The sequence below is a fragment of the Alosa sapidissima genome, chromosome 20 (genome assembly GCF_018492685.1).
Source record: "Alosa sapidissima isolate fAloSap1 chromosome 20, fAloSap1.pri, whole genome shotgun sequence".
Classification (NCBI taxonomy): Eukaryota; Metazoa; Chordata; class Actinopteri; order Clupeiformes; family Clupeidae; genus Alosa; species Alosa sapidissima.
Window position 1 is genome coordinate 5,602,126 of NC_055976.1, and position 16,556 is coordinate 5,618,681.

Here is a 16,556-nt window from a genome sequence, read left to right on the forward strand (position 1 = left end):
ACATTCTATATTATGTGTTTAGAGGTATTGCGTATGTCTGAGCTTTATCCAAAAGTGAGACATGTACAATATGTGAATGAAGATGCAATGAGTATCTTACATAGCCTACTTTAGGCGACAGTTGTACAATTGCTTTACCTTGCTAGCTAGGTTAACACTGGCTGATAAATAGACAATGAGCAGGAAAGTTGCTATAGCTGACATAAAAATTTGCCTTTTAAAAGTGAGACTTATTTCAAATAGCCATATTTCACATGGTGGCACCTCGAGGTAAACAAACTAACGTGTTATGTTACCTGTGCTGTGTGCTGTGCCCACATTCTTTGCAGTGCAGCATGGAGTGATGTGTGAAAGCGATTATCCCCTGGGGACATTAAAGACTATCTATCTAATATCTATCTATTTGATATGTGGAGGTACTGTAGGATTGATACCAGATTCTGAAAACAGGAAAATACAGATATGTCAATGATGTGATACTGAGTAGGTTACAAAAGGAAGCAAAACCCCAACGCACCCTACCATTCAAGAACAATTTCCAATTATAAAAAATAATTGTTTTTGAGAAAAAATATTACATTTGTTCTATTTAAGTAACCTAATTGATCAAAACAACATCAACATAATTGATCAAAAATGTTTTGCAGGCATTGTTATGAATGAAAAGCTGATAATATCTGATTCTGAATGGAATGTCTACATACAGTAGGCATAAAAAAGCACACATAACCACTCCTGCATTTGAAAAAGTTAGTTCAACACTGAAAATTATCACACGTCAAACTCTTTTGCAATGTTTGTGTGGCTAAAAACGGTTGTGCTTTTTAGAGAAGCAATCAAACTAGTCTTCAATATGTTTCGAAAAACAAACCTGTATCAGAGGCGAAGGAAAATATTAAAACAAGCAAACGTAAACAGATGCTGGGTGGATGAAACAAACTTATATACAGTACAAACTAACCTAGATTGAGGTATTTGGAGGCCCAGAAGTGAAAATACACTTCAAATACATCAGAAGTTACGTCATGAATTGTTCATGATCAAAACTTTGATCTTTGCTCCTTCTCCACTTTAACTACAGCTGACCATACTCCAGACAAAAAGGGTTTGGTAGGGATAGCTTGATTCCTGACTAATGGATGTAAGAATGTAATTATTATGTGGTAGATGGGTGGTAGGACTTAAACTGTGCTTGGCACACCAGAGTATTTCTTATGCAATCAGTCTCATCACATTCCCTCGGGTGTAGTTGTTTCAAGGCGTACCATCTTTTACTTTGCCAAATCTAACCCTTGTCTATAACATTTAACCATAAATAAAGTGTTGTTTATTGTTGATGTGTAACCACAGTGGCTATTGAGAATAAAGAGGGTAAAATATACAAACAGACATGCAAGTAAACAAATTTGTCTGAAAGAATGAATCTTAGACAGTTTCGAATAGGAGGACACAAAGGCAATTGAGGCAGTGTTGCCAGCCAGGCAAGTTCATTACCATGCAGCAGAAAACAAAGGGAAATCTATCCATCCCACACATGTGCCCTCTGCACCCCGCTGTTCCTCGCATAGATTGTCTTAAATAATGCATCATGCTACAGAGTTGTCAAAATCACACCTTTCGTCATGAATTTTCAATATCAATTCTACAGTCAATTCTGCTATTTCAGGTGATATTCTGACATTAAACTGAAATAAAATGTGAATGAAATACAATTTTTCGGGAAACACCTGTACAGTTGTTTTGCCAATGCTGGTGGTTATTACATTTAAATAATGTCATTAAAATATAGCCTCTTGACAGTTAACCTTTCACATAGCAGACTGATTACAGACCAAGCCACTGTACAATGTGGATCTACTCAAAATACATCAGTTTGCCAGTGGTTCACTCCAAGTCTATCCCAACTGTGCAGTAAAGCAGCAATCCAACATTCTCACTGTGATGCTACATAGGAAATGGGATATTTTTATAGAATAACCGCTTTTTATTTGTGAGACCTGACAATGGAGCAGTAAGCTGAAGGAACAACATATGAATAAATCATTCACGCTATCAGTGGTACAGGACCTGGAAATCCCTGGTATTCCACAGGAGCCCAGGAATCGAGTGAGATGCTCAGAGGCACATTTAAATTTACTTTTGCCACCAGTCACTATGGAATCGTACACTCTCAGCAGTGCAGAATAATACCATTTTATCTCCTCACAGAGCATATAAACATTAAAGTATGGGTGGTTACTGATAATACATTCTGGGGTGAGCAGTTTGAAGGGTTATCATAGTGAATGTTGAGCATTCTTTAATATATATATATATATATAATATATATATATATATATATATATATATATATATATATATATATATATATATATATATATATATATATATATATATATATATGTTTTTATATTATTATTATTATAAATACATTAATACATTTCATCAATAGCATTTGTTTGTACTCCTTTTCAGTGTAGTTTGTAAAACAAGATTATAGGTGAGACCCAACAATGAACATAACAAAAATCCATAATGTATGCTTTACAGTGTGGGCAGTGAATATTGAGGGGTACAGACCGATATGATACTGCTGTATGAGGAGCATGAAGTAAATGAAGGTTTTGTATGAGTGGTACCAGTACAAAGACTTGACCCCTTAGCTCTTGCCCTGCAGACTATTTTTCACCTTTGAGGAAATCAGACAAAGCACTTGACTAACAATAGCTCTGAAGGTGTCTCAAAAACAGTGGTTTGTTTGTATTGGATTTTTTTCACTTGCAATGATAATATGCCCCACGTTTTCTTTTTTCAATGTCACACATTCGGTATCATTATTATCTTTAATAAAGCCATTACTGCAAGCACATCTAAATGACAGCAAAATCTCTAAACAATAGTAGGGTCCCCACTCATTGCCGGAAAAAATTGCAGTCTTCCTTTGAGGTTTATTATTGTTTAGCTGTCACTAAGGCTTGAGGATGATGGTGGGAGAATCATTTTTCTGCATGGTTTCCTGCAATGAGAGATCGAGCCTGGTTCCCCCGAGATCCTGTCAGATGTGGGGACGGTGCTGAGCATGTGGGAGGATACCTCTGTGCGCATGTATGTGAGTGTGTGTATGCATGTGCATGTGTGTGTGTGTGTGTGTGCACATGTGTGTTCACATAAAAGAGAGAGGGGGAGAGAGAGAGAGAGGGAGAGAGAGAAGGGGGGGAGAGAGAGAGTGAGCAGCAGCAGTGTAGAGAGAGGACACTGCTACCAGGAGATAGCTAGCTCTGGCATTGTTGGCTGCCTTCCTTCCTGTACTGCATGGCTTACTTGTTTAAGGTTTGACCTCCTCATCCTGTCAGCATGCCACTCCACCTCCTCTGGTAAGAGTGCCTCAGCGTCGTCAGGCACTGGAATCTGGGTTGGGCTTGCATTGGGTTTCTCCTTTCCGCTCCCTCTCTCTTTTTTTTGGAGGGTTGTGTGGACGTATGTGTGTGTGTGTGTGTGCGCGGTGCACAGGAGACACAGAGAGAGGGGGGGAGAGAGAGAGAGAGAGAGAGAGACAGAGGAGAAGGGAAGGAGGGAGGGAGGGAGGGGAGAAAAGGGGAGAGTGTATCATGCATGTGCATTAACTGAGCACCAGGAGTGGCTGTGAGAGTTGGAGGGAGGAAAAGAAAAAAAAAGGGAAAAGGGCTCTGGCACAGACAAAAGCAGCACCCTCTTTCTCCTTTCTACCGACTGCACAGAGACGAGCCAGCCTGGCCAAGACGCGAGAGGAGGAGCAAGCGAGCAAGCGCGCACACTGACACTCACGGCACGGGCGCCTCTGCCTCTACTGGCTCCGGGATTTCCATGTGTTATTGCCTCGCCACTGGTTGAGAACGGGATGTCTGTGTCGGGGAAGAAGGAGTTTGACGTGAAGCAGATCCTCCGGCTGCGCTGGCGCTGGTTCAGTCACTCCTCGCAAAGTTCCGCGGGGAACGGCGGCTTCCTCCAGCCGGACGGCGGCCACGACCACCGGGGGACACCTGTGCAGGGCAGGCTCAAGAGTCATGCCCGGGACAGAGGGGCGCTCCGAAAGGCCAACAGCCCGGCGCACAGCATCCTGGCCCCGACCCCCGGGCCCACGCCTGTCTACGTGAGACCCAGCCATCAATCATGGAACCAACAACACAACATCATACAGCACCTGCACAGCGGAGACGAGCTCCCCAAGTCCAGCTCGCCGACCAGCATCAGGAAGGAGGACGCTACCAGCGGCCAGGAGAATGTGAAGAACATCCCAGCAGACCCTCTGGAGGACGCAGCAAAAGAAAGGTAAACGCGCATGTAGAACTGAGCAGACAGAAGCTGATGTGCCAGCACCTATAAGAGTACTACTTCTGAAAATCAAACTCAGAATGCTAGAAATAAAGAAATATATATAAATATTAGCTGATTCTCTCAACTTTGGTTGCTGAGCCTTTCTGCCTACTGTAAAACTATTTACACCAAAAGCAGTATTCTGTATATCTGAGAATGGTGCCGCCGTACATCAAGTTTGTACTACTATTAAATAAAAACAGTACTATGGTGACTCTTAACACAAGTGTGCTTATGCCTGTCAAACTGAACTCACTAATGAAGGGGCTGCTATCATTTATGTCTGCTGTCCATAATATTTGGTCCCACTGAGCACTATTAAAGCAAGTCGCTGAATGTGTTCTGAGGCTATTGGTTTCATATCAGCTCCACAGGAGCAGCGGCTCTATTGCACACCTGGGAATTGTTCAGTGAAATAGTGCACGCGATAAAAATACAGACCTCGAACATATCCTGCATATTCATTATTTATCAAGCAGACGGCATAACTGCAAGCACTAGCCGGTCACAAGCTTGCGCTGTGCTGTTTTCAGACAACTCAAATACGAAGTTGCGATATTTTGGGCTGTGAGTGCTGTCAGTAACTCGACTGCATTTTTATAACCTGCAGCAGGGTTTCTCTCCCCCCCCCCCCCCCCCCATGCATCTTAACGTATTCATCCACTGAGTTATAAATGTTACAGGAAGAACAGCATTACATCAGAGAGTACTGGCGCAGGCGCTATACAATTGGGAAGGGCAAAAGCATGAATTATCCATGCTAGAAATGTTATTTATCTGTGGAGCACAAGTGAAAGGAGGGAGTTTAATTTGTTCACCAGGATCGATAGAAATTTATGAGATTATGAACTCTCTCAGCTCTTATGGCTGTTTTATATCTGAGCATTAAGTGCCTTGACTGTTACAGAAATCTGTAAAAATGTACTTCTGTCCAGTCTAATTTCATTTTGCGATGTGGCAGGAAGTAAACAGGCTGTCTTGTGAAAGGTAGTGTCATGGGTGACCCCACTAAAAGGCGATGTCATGTGAGATAGGCTTTGGGTGAAATGGCCTGAGGGAAAATGCAAACTGAAATGCCTTGTCAATGAGCATGATGCACAATATGACCCTGCTATACACACCCATTCATTACTACCATAAGCACTCTGGATGTTGATAAGCAAAACAGAAGAACTGCTAAGCATTACAAAAATAGTGTCATTTATAATGAAAGAAATAAATATATCTGTATATTCTATATTAGCATTCTTTTGAGACACAGATCCTGCCTCACTAAAGAGAGGTTGATGAGCTTAGTTTATCCACATTGCTCACAACTATACATCATTTAATTGAATTACACAGATGGTACTAGTTTTTAGGTCACCGAAAGTTTTTGAGTACTTTAAGGTAATAGCATTTGGATGTCAAATTCTGCAATACTGCAAGCATACTGTGAAAGAATCGTACAAGATAACATGTTATTAAGAGTTCATTCATGATTTGTCATGTGCAGTGCATTATTTACATTGTTTTATTGGAGATGTTGCTTTCCAAAATAATGCAGACAATTGTAGAAGCACATTTCCCTGCTCATAAAGTAAGACATTCCTGTATGGAAGTGTTGTAGCCACTGTAGATTTGGTTGTACTGAGATTCATTGATGCAATAAATGACATTTTAGGCACATTTCTTTTGCAAATTTGTTCTTGTTAATATGAAATTCAAATTTCTTGACCTCACTATTCATTTCACGGCATATCTAACCTTTTACAGCATTTCTTCAGTACAATCTTAGTTGGGTATAGGCATGGCAGATTTGTGTTATACATAAAGTCAGACTAATGAAATTGCAATTACACCAGGGTTTCTGCACTTGAAACACATGTTAATCTTGGTGTCCATCAGGACAGTGTATCTATTGACCCTCCTCTCAAGGAGTAGCTCTCATTCTAATTTAATGGATGAGAAGGTCAATACCCCACATGTAAATACTGACCTGCAGTTTCGTCTATAAGCAATGGTTCAAGGTAATGGCAAATGAGTCTGGGCCAGTATTAATGGGCTAAGCGCTATATTTGAGGTATTGTAATATGTCCTTCACATAAGGTGTAGGATTTTGCACATGCTTGACAGAAGTGGCATGATGTCACTGGTAGCCACAGTTTTTGAAATGCAGATGATAGCGTCACATGTATGTTATTTTTATCATGGGTGAAACATGGTGTGACCAAAAATAGATTTACATTTTGTGTCAATATCATTAAATCTTCAATTGTATGTAATATTATACTGGGTAGAATACTGTCCACATGCACATAGCATCATAACAGGCTATTCTGAAAAACAGAAAAATACAGAGGTGGAAAGATGACTATGCTATGCAGGATTCTTTGTGTAAAAACAAACTAAATAGCAATGGCAAAGCAGCCTTACAGGCAACATATAATTGAAGTCAGTTACAAATGGCATGTAAAAGGTGCCCTCTGAGAGATGTACAGAGATGCGGGTGTCCAAGCAGTGTGATGATGTTTTCATCAAAGCTTAATATGGTCCTCGCGCTGCAGTGCTGTCCACAGGGTGAAAATGAAATTGATTCTCATTCTTGATGAAATAATCTGACGGTGAAATGTATTATTGTCTCTGCATGCCAATTTGGCACACATGGGTGTTAATTGAAGTGAGGGTGAAGTGAGTGATGGTGCATGTGATATACCGTATTCAAAACTGTGTGTTCAGATTGTAAAACATGGATTGTTGTCAAATGTTGGAAAAGGCAGGACGGATTACCAATTTAAGACTCGTAGTGTTTTTGAGATCTGACTAACTAAATTTAGTCAGTGAAATATGCTTGTAATAACCTGCAGCAGGTTGCCATGCAGTGGTATAACCACAGAAAATAATTTCTTGATATATTAATGCCCTCTTTTTATGAAAAGATGAAGCCTAGATGAGCCCAGATATTCACAGATCACAGATCCCTGCTCATTTTTAAAAGAGGCCTCCAGAAAAGAAGCAGATTGGTGTGTTTGTCACTCTGAGGTGTGAACTGTGATCACCTTTTTTAACACCTAGAGCCAGCTGGCTTGATTTTCCAGATGCAGCAGCTCTTCTAAAAACCTGTAAGGCAGCCAAATTTGATCATACTACGTAATGAATAAAATATTTCAGGCAATGAATTAATTTGGACTCAGCCTAGTAACACCATCACCATGGCAATGGTTGAAAATGCCAAGTGCTTGCGTTTAGAATATTTCTGTGCCCTATCCTGACAGCATCGGATGCAAATGTTGGTTTTTGGATTTCATAACAATTGAAGCATGAGGTCAGTGTGTCACCATATTTCAATGTTATAATTCCCTCCATGAATTAGACAGACAGCACAAGAGAGAGTGAGTTAATCAGCAGAGAATGTGAGAGTGATTGGGGAGATTTATAATTTTGTCTTGAAGCAAATTCTTCTAGAAACTAATCATTCTAAAACCCCTATTACTGTAGACTGGCAAATATGAGACACCACTTTGTGGTCAAACAAACATGTTGAGGCTTCAGACAGATTTTTCTATGCCAACCTGGCCAAAATACAGTGTGGCCCAGACAAAGACATTCTTGTTATATAACACCATGCGTCAAAAATAATGGTTGAGGCATTAGAAGTTTAATGACTTCAAACACTTTTATCCTTACATCTTATTAATGCATTGTTTGGTTGGTTGCAGTGTCCTGAAGCACTCTAAAAAGGCTGTTTAAAACAAAAGAGCCATTGAGTTATGCATATGAATGATGTCAGCATGTTCGGATCGCCCCACCATCCAATTAGAGCGGGAAGCAAGACCTGCTGACTATAAAATTATCAATGAACCAGCAGCTCATTCTGTTACAGTACATGTGAGTCATACTCAAGGATCTGACAAACATTGTAGCACCACATATTCCTCCTCATATTTCTCTGCATCTGGTGGTGGCTAGCATTTAAATTTGATCTTGGTTTTTGGGGGTCCCCATCGCCTCTCCCCCGTGAAGTTATTTATCTGTTGTTTGGAAATACTAACAAAGGCAAACTAGGCAGGGCTGCGAGATGAAAGCCTCACTCCTGCCCCCTCTGGAGCAAGAGCAGCCCGGGCTCTCCACTGAGGCTGATCCCACTGTCTTTGAATGAGAAGTCAAGTCCGAGGAATCTCTTTGTCTCTGCCTTTTTTGTGGGCTCATTTTGAGAGGGGATTCGTGGCCTTGCTTGCACTTGCAGCTCTAGTGTAGCAATTGTGGCACCAGTTTAACGAGTGGGTGAATCAAATGGACAGATAATTTCCTTCATGATCAGGATGATATTAGCAGGGTGGCGAAACCTTCATCAGAGACCAATTTATATGGAAGTACATTACACCAACCAAGAATGAAACTAATATACACTATATCTGAAACTGTAATTTCAGAATATCTTAAAATTACATCTTGGAAATTACAGTATTTACTTTCTCTTTTCTCGCTCCTGGCTTTATTACAACCACCCCTCTCTCCCTCACACACATTTGCTATTTTCTTCCATGCATTCTGGTTATACTCTTAAAACTGCACTCTTTCATTAAGAGTTATTTGATGTTTTGCACTGTTTAATATGAGTGGAGTAGCTGTGTAAACAAAGACTATAACAATAATGTGCTACTCATTTAGTTCTAAGAAAACATTGGAAATATCACATTCAGTTTAGTTCAACCGACATATACATATTTTAGCTATTGCATGTAAGGCATAAAAATATGAACAACCACTATAATGCAGATTTTTTCCCCAAGCCGTAATAATGTGTTCTCCATATCTTTATGTGGAATTTATGATAGATTGATCTAAATGAGTTTTCCTTGTTTGCTGAACAGATGTGTTGCTGGCAAAGAGGCCCATTCCAATTTGCTTTTACAGCTGAGGTTCCCCATTAAGTTTCCCATCATAAACCAGTGATGCATAATTTGTCACCATCTCAGCTGTGGTCATAAGAGGACTGACAAATAGCTCAACACAGGAAATATGACAAGGCACAACGACTATGAAGATCTCACTTTTCATTGTCATAATTACTCTTCCTGTACTGACTGCTTCATTTTGAATACCTCAGCAACCGCGCACAACTTAATAGTGGCACTGCAGTACCCTCTTGAGAGCAATTTGTGTGTGTTTGTGTGTGTGCGTGTCATTGGTAGACCTCCACTTCTCTGTACTCCATTTAAACATTTCAGGCCAGCCTTTTTTATCTCGAGTCAAGCTGATATCACAGGGAGGATTCTCTTTCCTCATTCCCCTTGTCGGTGGTTGGGCCTGAAATCTAAGCAGCATCTGTGATGTCTGTTATCGTTTGTTTGGCCGGACTGTCAGACTGACAGCAGGTCTGCCCACTACAGTGTCACAGGGTCCAGCGCACTACAGCATATGGCACTGAGCAAACAAACACCCGTCTCGCTCTCTCCTGTCGCGACACAATCAAAACACTTTGATCAGGACTCGCACCACCCAATGCCACATCAATATTAATGTCGGGCCAGCTCAGCCAGAGTGTGTTTGCATGAGGAGATGTTTTTTTCTGTGCTTATCTTTCTTCAAATTGACTTTGTATTACTAACTCAGTCACATTTTGTTGACATGGTCACACCTAAGATCAAAAATGCCACCCAAACACACAGCATTAGCACAGTCATAACGCATGACTCACAGAATCAGTGATTGGTAATCTGTTAAGCCTTATTTTGTGAATAAAACACTCAGTGCAGACATTTGACAAATAACAGTTGTTGTGACCAGCCATCTGAATCATCCCCGTAGATAACTTTAACAAACTGAAATAATTACTGTAGTAGTATAATAGTAGTTGGTTTTCTTTGAATTTGGCAAAAAAGTTCAAATATTTCAAATTGCAATCTACCCTTGGTTTGATCCGCTGATGTAAGGGGTCCTTTACATGTCGTCCCTGACCCCGTCATAAAGGGAATATAGGATAGTTGAGTCAGCAGCGGTTATTTTGAAGGATATCTCAATTCTCACCATATTGCCTTGGAGAGTTATGACAGCAGCATCCCCAGGAATGAACAGTAACTCAAATAGGCTCTAAAAGCTTCATCTCAGCAGTAGACTCATGACATCTTCATAAACTGTTGACATTGACACCTTGACTTCCATTGTTCCGGTCTGATTATAACCTGCTGGTATATAGACAGACACAGAGAGAGAGTGAAGGAAAGCTACAGCAGTATGTAGTCTAGAATAGGGAAGGGTGACAGTATTAGAGGGGAGAGCGACCACATACTGTATTGTTAGCCTGGTACATGTAGCCGTGGGCTGCTAGGTCTGTGGGTCTGTGGATAGGTGGATGGGTTCAGATCAGGCGTACCCAAAGGAGGCATTCCATCAGGTAACACTCCTCGCATCGCAGCAATCCAGTGTGTAGTACACTTCCTTCTGGGTGAATCAGTGCTGCCCAATTATGTGCAGCGTTTCCAATAAGCAGCAAACAACCAAACTGAGTAGGAAAATTGTCAGCAAAAATGATTAATGCTGTGCCTTATTTATTGGTAGTGTGATTAGGATGTGAATTAAGCCTGCTTATGAACTGCACATTTGCTCTAAATATACTAATTTCAGCTTTTAATTTCAATTGCATTACATTTAATGTTGATTTTTTGGCAGTTTTACTCTGTCTGAACTACGTTTAACTGACATATTTAATCTTCAGAGTGCAATTAGTTACATGCTGATGAAAATGTTGAGGGCAAATTTAAACAAGTAAAACCCCATTTCCCTTACGATGCCAGCTTAACCTGATGCTAAAAGCTAAAATATGAAGATAGCCCACAGACCACTTTTAAATTGCAATATCTTTCTATGTGAGATCTCTCTTCGTTTTTTAACTTCCCAGAAACTGGTGACTCAAATAATGAGGTACTTTCCACAGCAGGATAGAGAATAGTGCTCTCAACCCTGTATGAAGTAGCCTGAAAAGTACCCGCTCCTAAACTAGACAGAAATGGCCCATAAATAAATATGAAACCCACAAACTAATTGCTAAATATGCACATTCAGCAGCGAATAAGAAAATCCTCAGGCTCAGCAGTGCAGTATCAGGTGATGGCTCCTGATGTCAAATCTCCACTGGAAAAGGAGTGCATATTTCGCCTCTGCACTTCTCTGCAAACTATTACTGAGAAAATATTTCTTCTCATTAAGGACAACAGCCCCTGTTGTTTTTATAGACCACCACTGAAACATACTCTTATGTACAAATCTTGAGATACCCTCACGTTGCAACTGTTTACAAATACAAAATGTGTAATGATAGATAATGAATCAGTTGATCAAAAATATCATCTATGCGGTAGCAGAAATTCTGCTGACAGGGCTTTATGACAAGTGGGATTCATAAATAGATTGCAAGGCATGTTGAGGCCATAACTCGTTCACATTACTGTAGCAAGAGCAATTTTCATGGGCTTTCAGAGACAAAAGGCAATGACTCTTTCTACCAGCAGCTATTCCCCTCATATATATCTGAGCTCAAAGGCCCTTGGCTAATACAGATGGCTTTAGTACAGATCATTTGTGCCCTTGGTTATAGAGTGAAAGGGTATTTTATAACACCTTAGACAGCCATGTGTGGCATTGAATTACCTTGACATTTTTTTCTGAAGCTATTTTTATATAATGAAATAATTCAGTGCATTACAAACAAACTTCTGTCAGTGTCAAATCCATTCCTGCTTGTAGTGACATTTGCTTGTCCTCCTACACCACCACCACCACCACCACCATCACCCCTTTATGATTACAAATGCCACACGGTATTCAAATACCGTACCACACAACAGTACAGGGCTACACAGGTGGACAGCCAGAGATGAAGGACCCCAGGAATGCACAGCAGTCTCCAAATCCTCTGGCTAGCTGGACAGTTATCTCATAAACAGGCAGTCCCCTTTGATTGGTTCAATATAGTGATTGCACTGAATAAAAAATAATTCTTTGGCACACAAATCCTGGTATTAACATGAACTGAGATAAGGTTAAAAAGGAGGAGATGGAGTCCCTCTGTAGTCAATCCACTGGACTTAGAGGACAGAGCGAGAGAAATGATCATACAAAATATGTAGTCTTGTCGAGTCGTCTGGGCGTCTAAGAAGATTTCCAAGAAACAAACTGCCACAAGGGACTCTGCTGCTGCATACTGTAATCCTCTTTGAAAGTAGAATTCATTCAGCTCCTCTTAGGTTTTTTAACCATGGAATTGGCATTGTGAGGAAACTACGATAAGACATTAAATCCCACTTTTTGAATTAAAAGAGTCATAAAGGTATAAGGAAGGGGAAAAAAATAAAGTTTCCCCAGCCTAAAAGTACATTTTGTAACATGTGCCATGCCCTTCACATTTAGGAAGTATTTAGCGTAACAGTATTACTGCATCTGTTCTCTCTCTTTAGCTCACCCATGGAAAAGAAACATGCTTGAGCAAAATGATGCAACATTATCTTATCCAACTTGGGAAAAAATCCTGCCAAACAGAACGAAAGCTTTTGGCTGTACTAGTGTGTGATTGGAACTTGCCGAAGGCTGCCTCTCGAAAGGTCAAGCGTATCAGTGCGTAATGTTGAGGATGTGGGCAGTGACATAGACTCAAATCCTGGAATATGAACCAGGAATTACATGCCCCCAGCCTGTAGCTGTCCTGAAATACCATGATTCCGATACAGTTTTGATGCAGATTTGGTGATTATTATCAGTGAGTTAAGAGACTAATTTTGTTGTTTCTAGGCATACAGTATATCTTGCATAATACATTTCTCAATCAAAATATCACTCTCAATTACAATTTCAGTTTGTGCTGATAAACCTTTGATGAGATATAACCAACATAACCCATCAGTTTGTCTGGATCCTTAAATTGATTTCTGTATTTTGTAGCAATATGTTGCAACTCAGTGGCAACTCAGTTCAATCGGTGCATAATATGGATGTGTTCATTTTGAAAACCCTATTGCTTTTTTATTTGCTTTGCTGCTGTCTGAACCATGGGAGGATTATACCTCAGTCAAGATCATTCTCAGAAAGTATTATTAACACAAAGCCAATTTAGTGTGATGCTATTAATGAGATCTTCAATGGCACTGCATATCATGAAAACAATACCACACAAATGGGGCACATTACCTTTTAGAGGAACTATTTTATTGAATAAACACTGAATTGGTCATAACTCTTTTCTACAAGCCAGTTCACCCCTTCAGGCCAGTCACAGCTTCGGAAAGCTGCTGACTCTAGAATGGACAAAATCACCAAAAGCTTTTTTTAAAATAGTGTGTTTGGTTTGGACCTGAAGATCTTTCCTCTTTGATTCTTGCCATTGCTAATCTCCAGCGGCACCCTGAAGTGTGTGTGTGTGTGAGAGAGAGAGAGTGTGTGTGTGTGTGTGTGTGTGTCGGTCTGTCTGTGTGTGTGTGTGTGTGTGTGTGGCAGATTCTCCTTTGCTTTCATATCTGAACTGCCCAGAAATTGAAATGTTAATTAATACCTCTCTGTGCATATAAATAGGGGGACATGGGCAAAATGCAAAATGACTCATCCTACCCATGATGCCTTGCAGCAAAGGTCATGACATGAATCTCCTCAGAGGCTGTTTTTCTGCCTGTGCCAGGAAACCCCTGGGCATGCAACAGGTCACTGCCTCTAGGCTGGAAAAATGTTTTTTACTTCAGTATTGGCTGGGTTCGATGTCCGAAAGTAGAGATTTTATTATTGGAAATCAACTCATAGCCTAAAGTCTACTGTAGTCTCTCATACTATATAGCACACATACAGTACATTGATAAATTAATACATGATGTTACAGAAAGAGTCATGCTTGAGGTGCATCTAGTGAGAATACTTTGAGGCTGGTGATTCAACTGGAAGCCTCTATTTTAAGATGAATTCAGTGATGTTTGCTCAAGTGTGCATCCCACAAGTTATTGATTTGCACTCTAAAATACAGATAGCCACTAGGATCTTTTGTGAAATTATATATAAGTATTGTATTATACGTCTAGTCGTCTACTTGCAGAATCAAGTTCCTTGCAAATGTATTTATTTATTTATTGATTATATCTATCTACTTTACTGTACTTTTACAAAACTTTGCTGTATTTCATAAGATAACTTTAATAATCAAACGCATTTCCCCTGAGTTTTGTGGGTTGGTGGTTCAATATCTTTTGCCATGCGAATGTTTGTTTTGTCTATGAAGAGGAGAGAAAGGCTTTATTGCCTGCATTACCTGTACCTGGAAAGGCAATGGAAATCAGTCAAACCAAGGGAGAGTTACCAGTTACAGTGTTAGACTCCTCCAATGGATGATGCACAGTTTAGGAGTTTGGCACAATGATATAATATGGAGATAAAATAAAATAATACCCACACCAGAAACATAATGCACGTGTGAGTATGTTCTGTTTGGTACCAAAACTCTGAAAATGTGCACACTCATTCACGCCAGAGTTCGCTGCAGGGACTAAAAAACATTCTCCAGTTTTAGTGGACTCTTTTTTTTACTGCGGGAAAAAGCCTATGTAAACAGCCCCATTCCACTGACAAAAAGTAAACATTTTAAGGAAATTTACAGCTCTTCAGGATGTGATACAAAAGCAATTAAGGTCTGTGAAATTGGTAGACATAAAAAAGTCTTCAGCACATGCCTTGGAGCTGATATAAAGGCAATGCATCTAGATTTTACTGCCCCTCTCATTCAGCCTTATGTCTCATTCAGGGCAGGCGGTCCTGGGTCAGGCTGGAGCAGTGGCGACATAAATTACCAGAGTATTTAACATAAAACAAACAAGCCCCCTTGATGGCCATCAGCTCTTTTCTACATTCAGAGTGGAGAATTCAAACTCAGTCTCTAAAATGCTGATCTCTCTGGGGACTCCGATACCAAAACTTTACAGTTAATATGTAAAAAAAAAAAAAACTTATTTTCAAGGCATAATTAAGGGATCATACATGTGTTTGTCAAAATGAAATGCTTATACAGTGTTTCCCTTACTACTGTGCACTTCACATTGTCAAATAAAGAAACACCTGATATACAGTTAAGTAACAGCCCTTAAGTTACAATAAAAATAGTCAATTAATAATACACAATATTAGTGTAAGCATTCCATTTTTCTCAGCAAAACCACTGAACACAACTAGATTTACCCATAAATTCAGACATAATTAAGAACTTGGTTCGTATCTGAGTGTAAGGAAATATTAGTGCCTATTGATACACATAAGGAGATGTTGTATGGCTTCAGTATTGAAATTGATTGAATATGCTATTCCAAGTAAATTTAAATAGCCTACTTTGTGTGCTTTTGGTCATTTTCATGTACTTGGGGCAAAAGCAGTACATGGACAGGACAAACACTGTATATTTGAACATATCTACACAGATTCATACGTTTCCCTGTGAAACTTTCTTATCACCATTTTCTATTTCTGATACCGTTTGACGACATATTCTCTACCTCGGTGTAGCAATGGTTATTCTTGCCGTTTCCTGTAGCCTTCATAAGACAGTCTAGAGGGAGTGAGTTGAGCGTTCTTTTCTAGCGTGTATATAGAGCTCAGACCTTCAGCTCTGGCTTGAAAAAAAACAGCACAGTCCTCAGGTGTCCAGTGTTTGGCCGTTCCCTTCAAACTTGAAAGGTCCATACAAGTCCAGCTGGGCCTCCAAGCCCCTGACAGCTAACACGAGAGATACAACAGCATATTCTGTTTGTTGCTTACCTTAATGACCTTGCTGATAGGCCGGGTAGAGTCCACTTCAGTCAACTCTGGAGAAGCAGAGACATCATCACTGCAAAAGCAAAAGCAAGCAGATTTCTCTGGGTAAACAACTGATGTCTGTGCAATTACCCGTACCTCCATTACTTTTCTGTTATACATTTGGCCTCCAATGCAAGGACATAGTGGGGAAGGTTCTTTATGTACTGTCTTTGGAGATGCTACTACAGGTCACGGACCTATTGATTCCACTAACTCAGCCTTCAGTTGGATATACACAGTAATTACAACTTTATTGCCAGTACATAAAATTAAGAGGATGTTTCTCCATTTACACAGAGATAAATGTTAAAGTGTTTTAAAGTTCACCTAGAGTTTGTTCAGTTGTAAATACATAAATCACAAAGACTATCGTTTTCACAAAGACTACCACTAGTACCGTCTGCTTA

The 16,556-nt window shown here is 40.0% G+C and overlaps 1 protein-coding gene across 4 annotated transcripts in view; it reads left to right on the plus strand.

Moving 5' to 3' along the window:
• Positions 1-16,556, plus strand: part of klhl4 (kelch-like family member 4) — a 29,635-nt gene that overhangs the window by 1,148 nt on the left and 11,931 nt on the right. The window contains exons 1-2 of one of the 4 annotated variants that reach the window (XM_042074829.1): positions 2,451-3,105; positions 3,738-4,308. The exons of 1 other annotated variant lie outside the window; for it this stretch is intronic. In XM_042074829.1, the coding sequence (XP_041930763.1) occupies positions 3,878-4,308 (431 nt within the window). In that variant the 5' untranslated portion in view covers positions 2,451-3,105; positions 3,738-3,877. Of the gene's footprint in view, positions 1-2,450; positions 3,106-3,562; positions 4,309-16,556 lie in introns of those variants that run through there. 2 more of the 4 variants (XM_042074830.1, XM_042074832.1) reach the window with 2 other exon arrangements.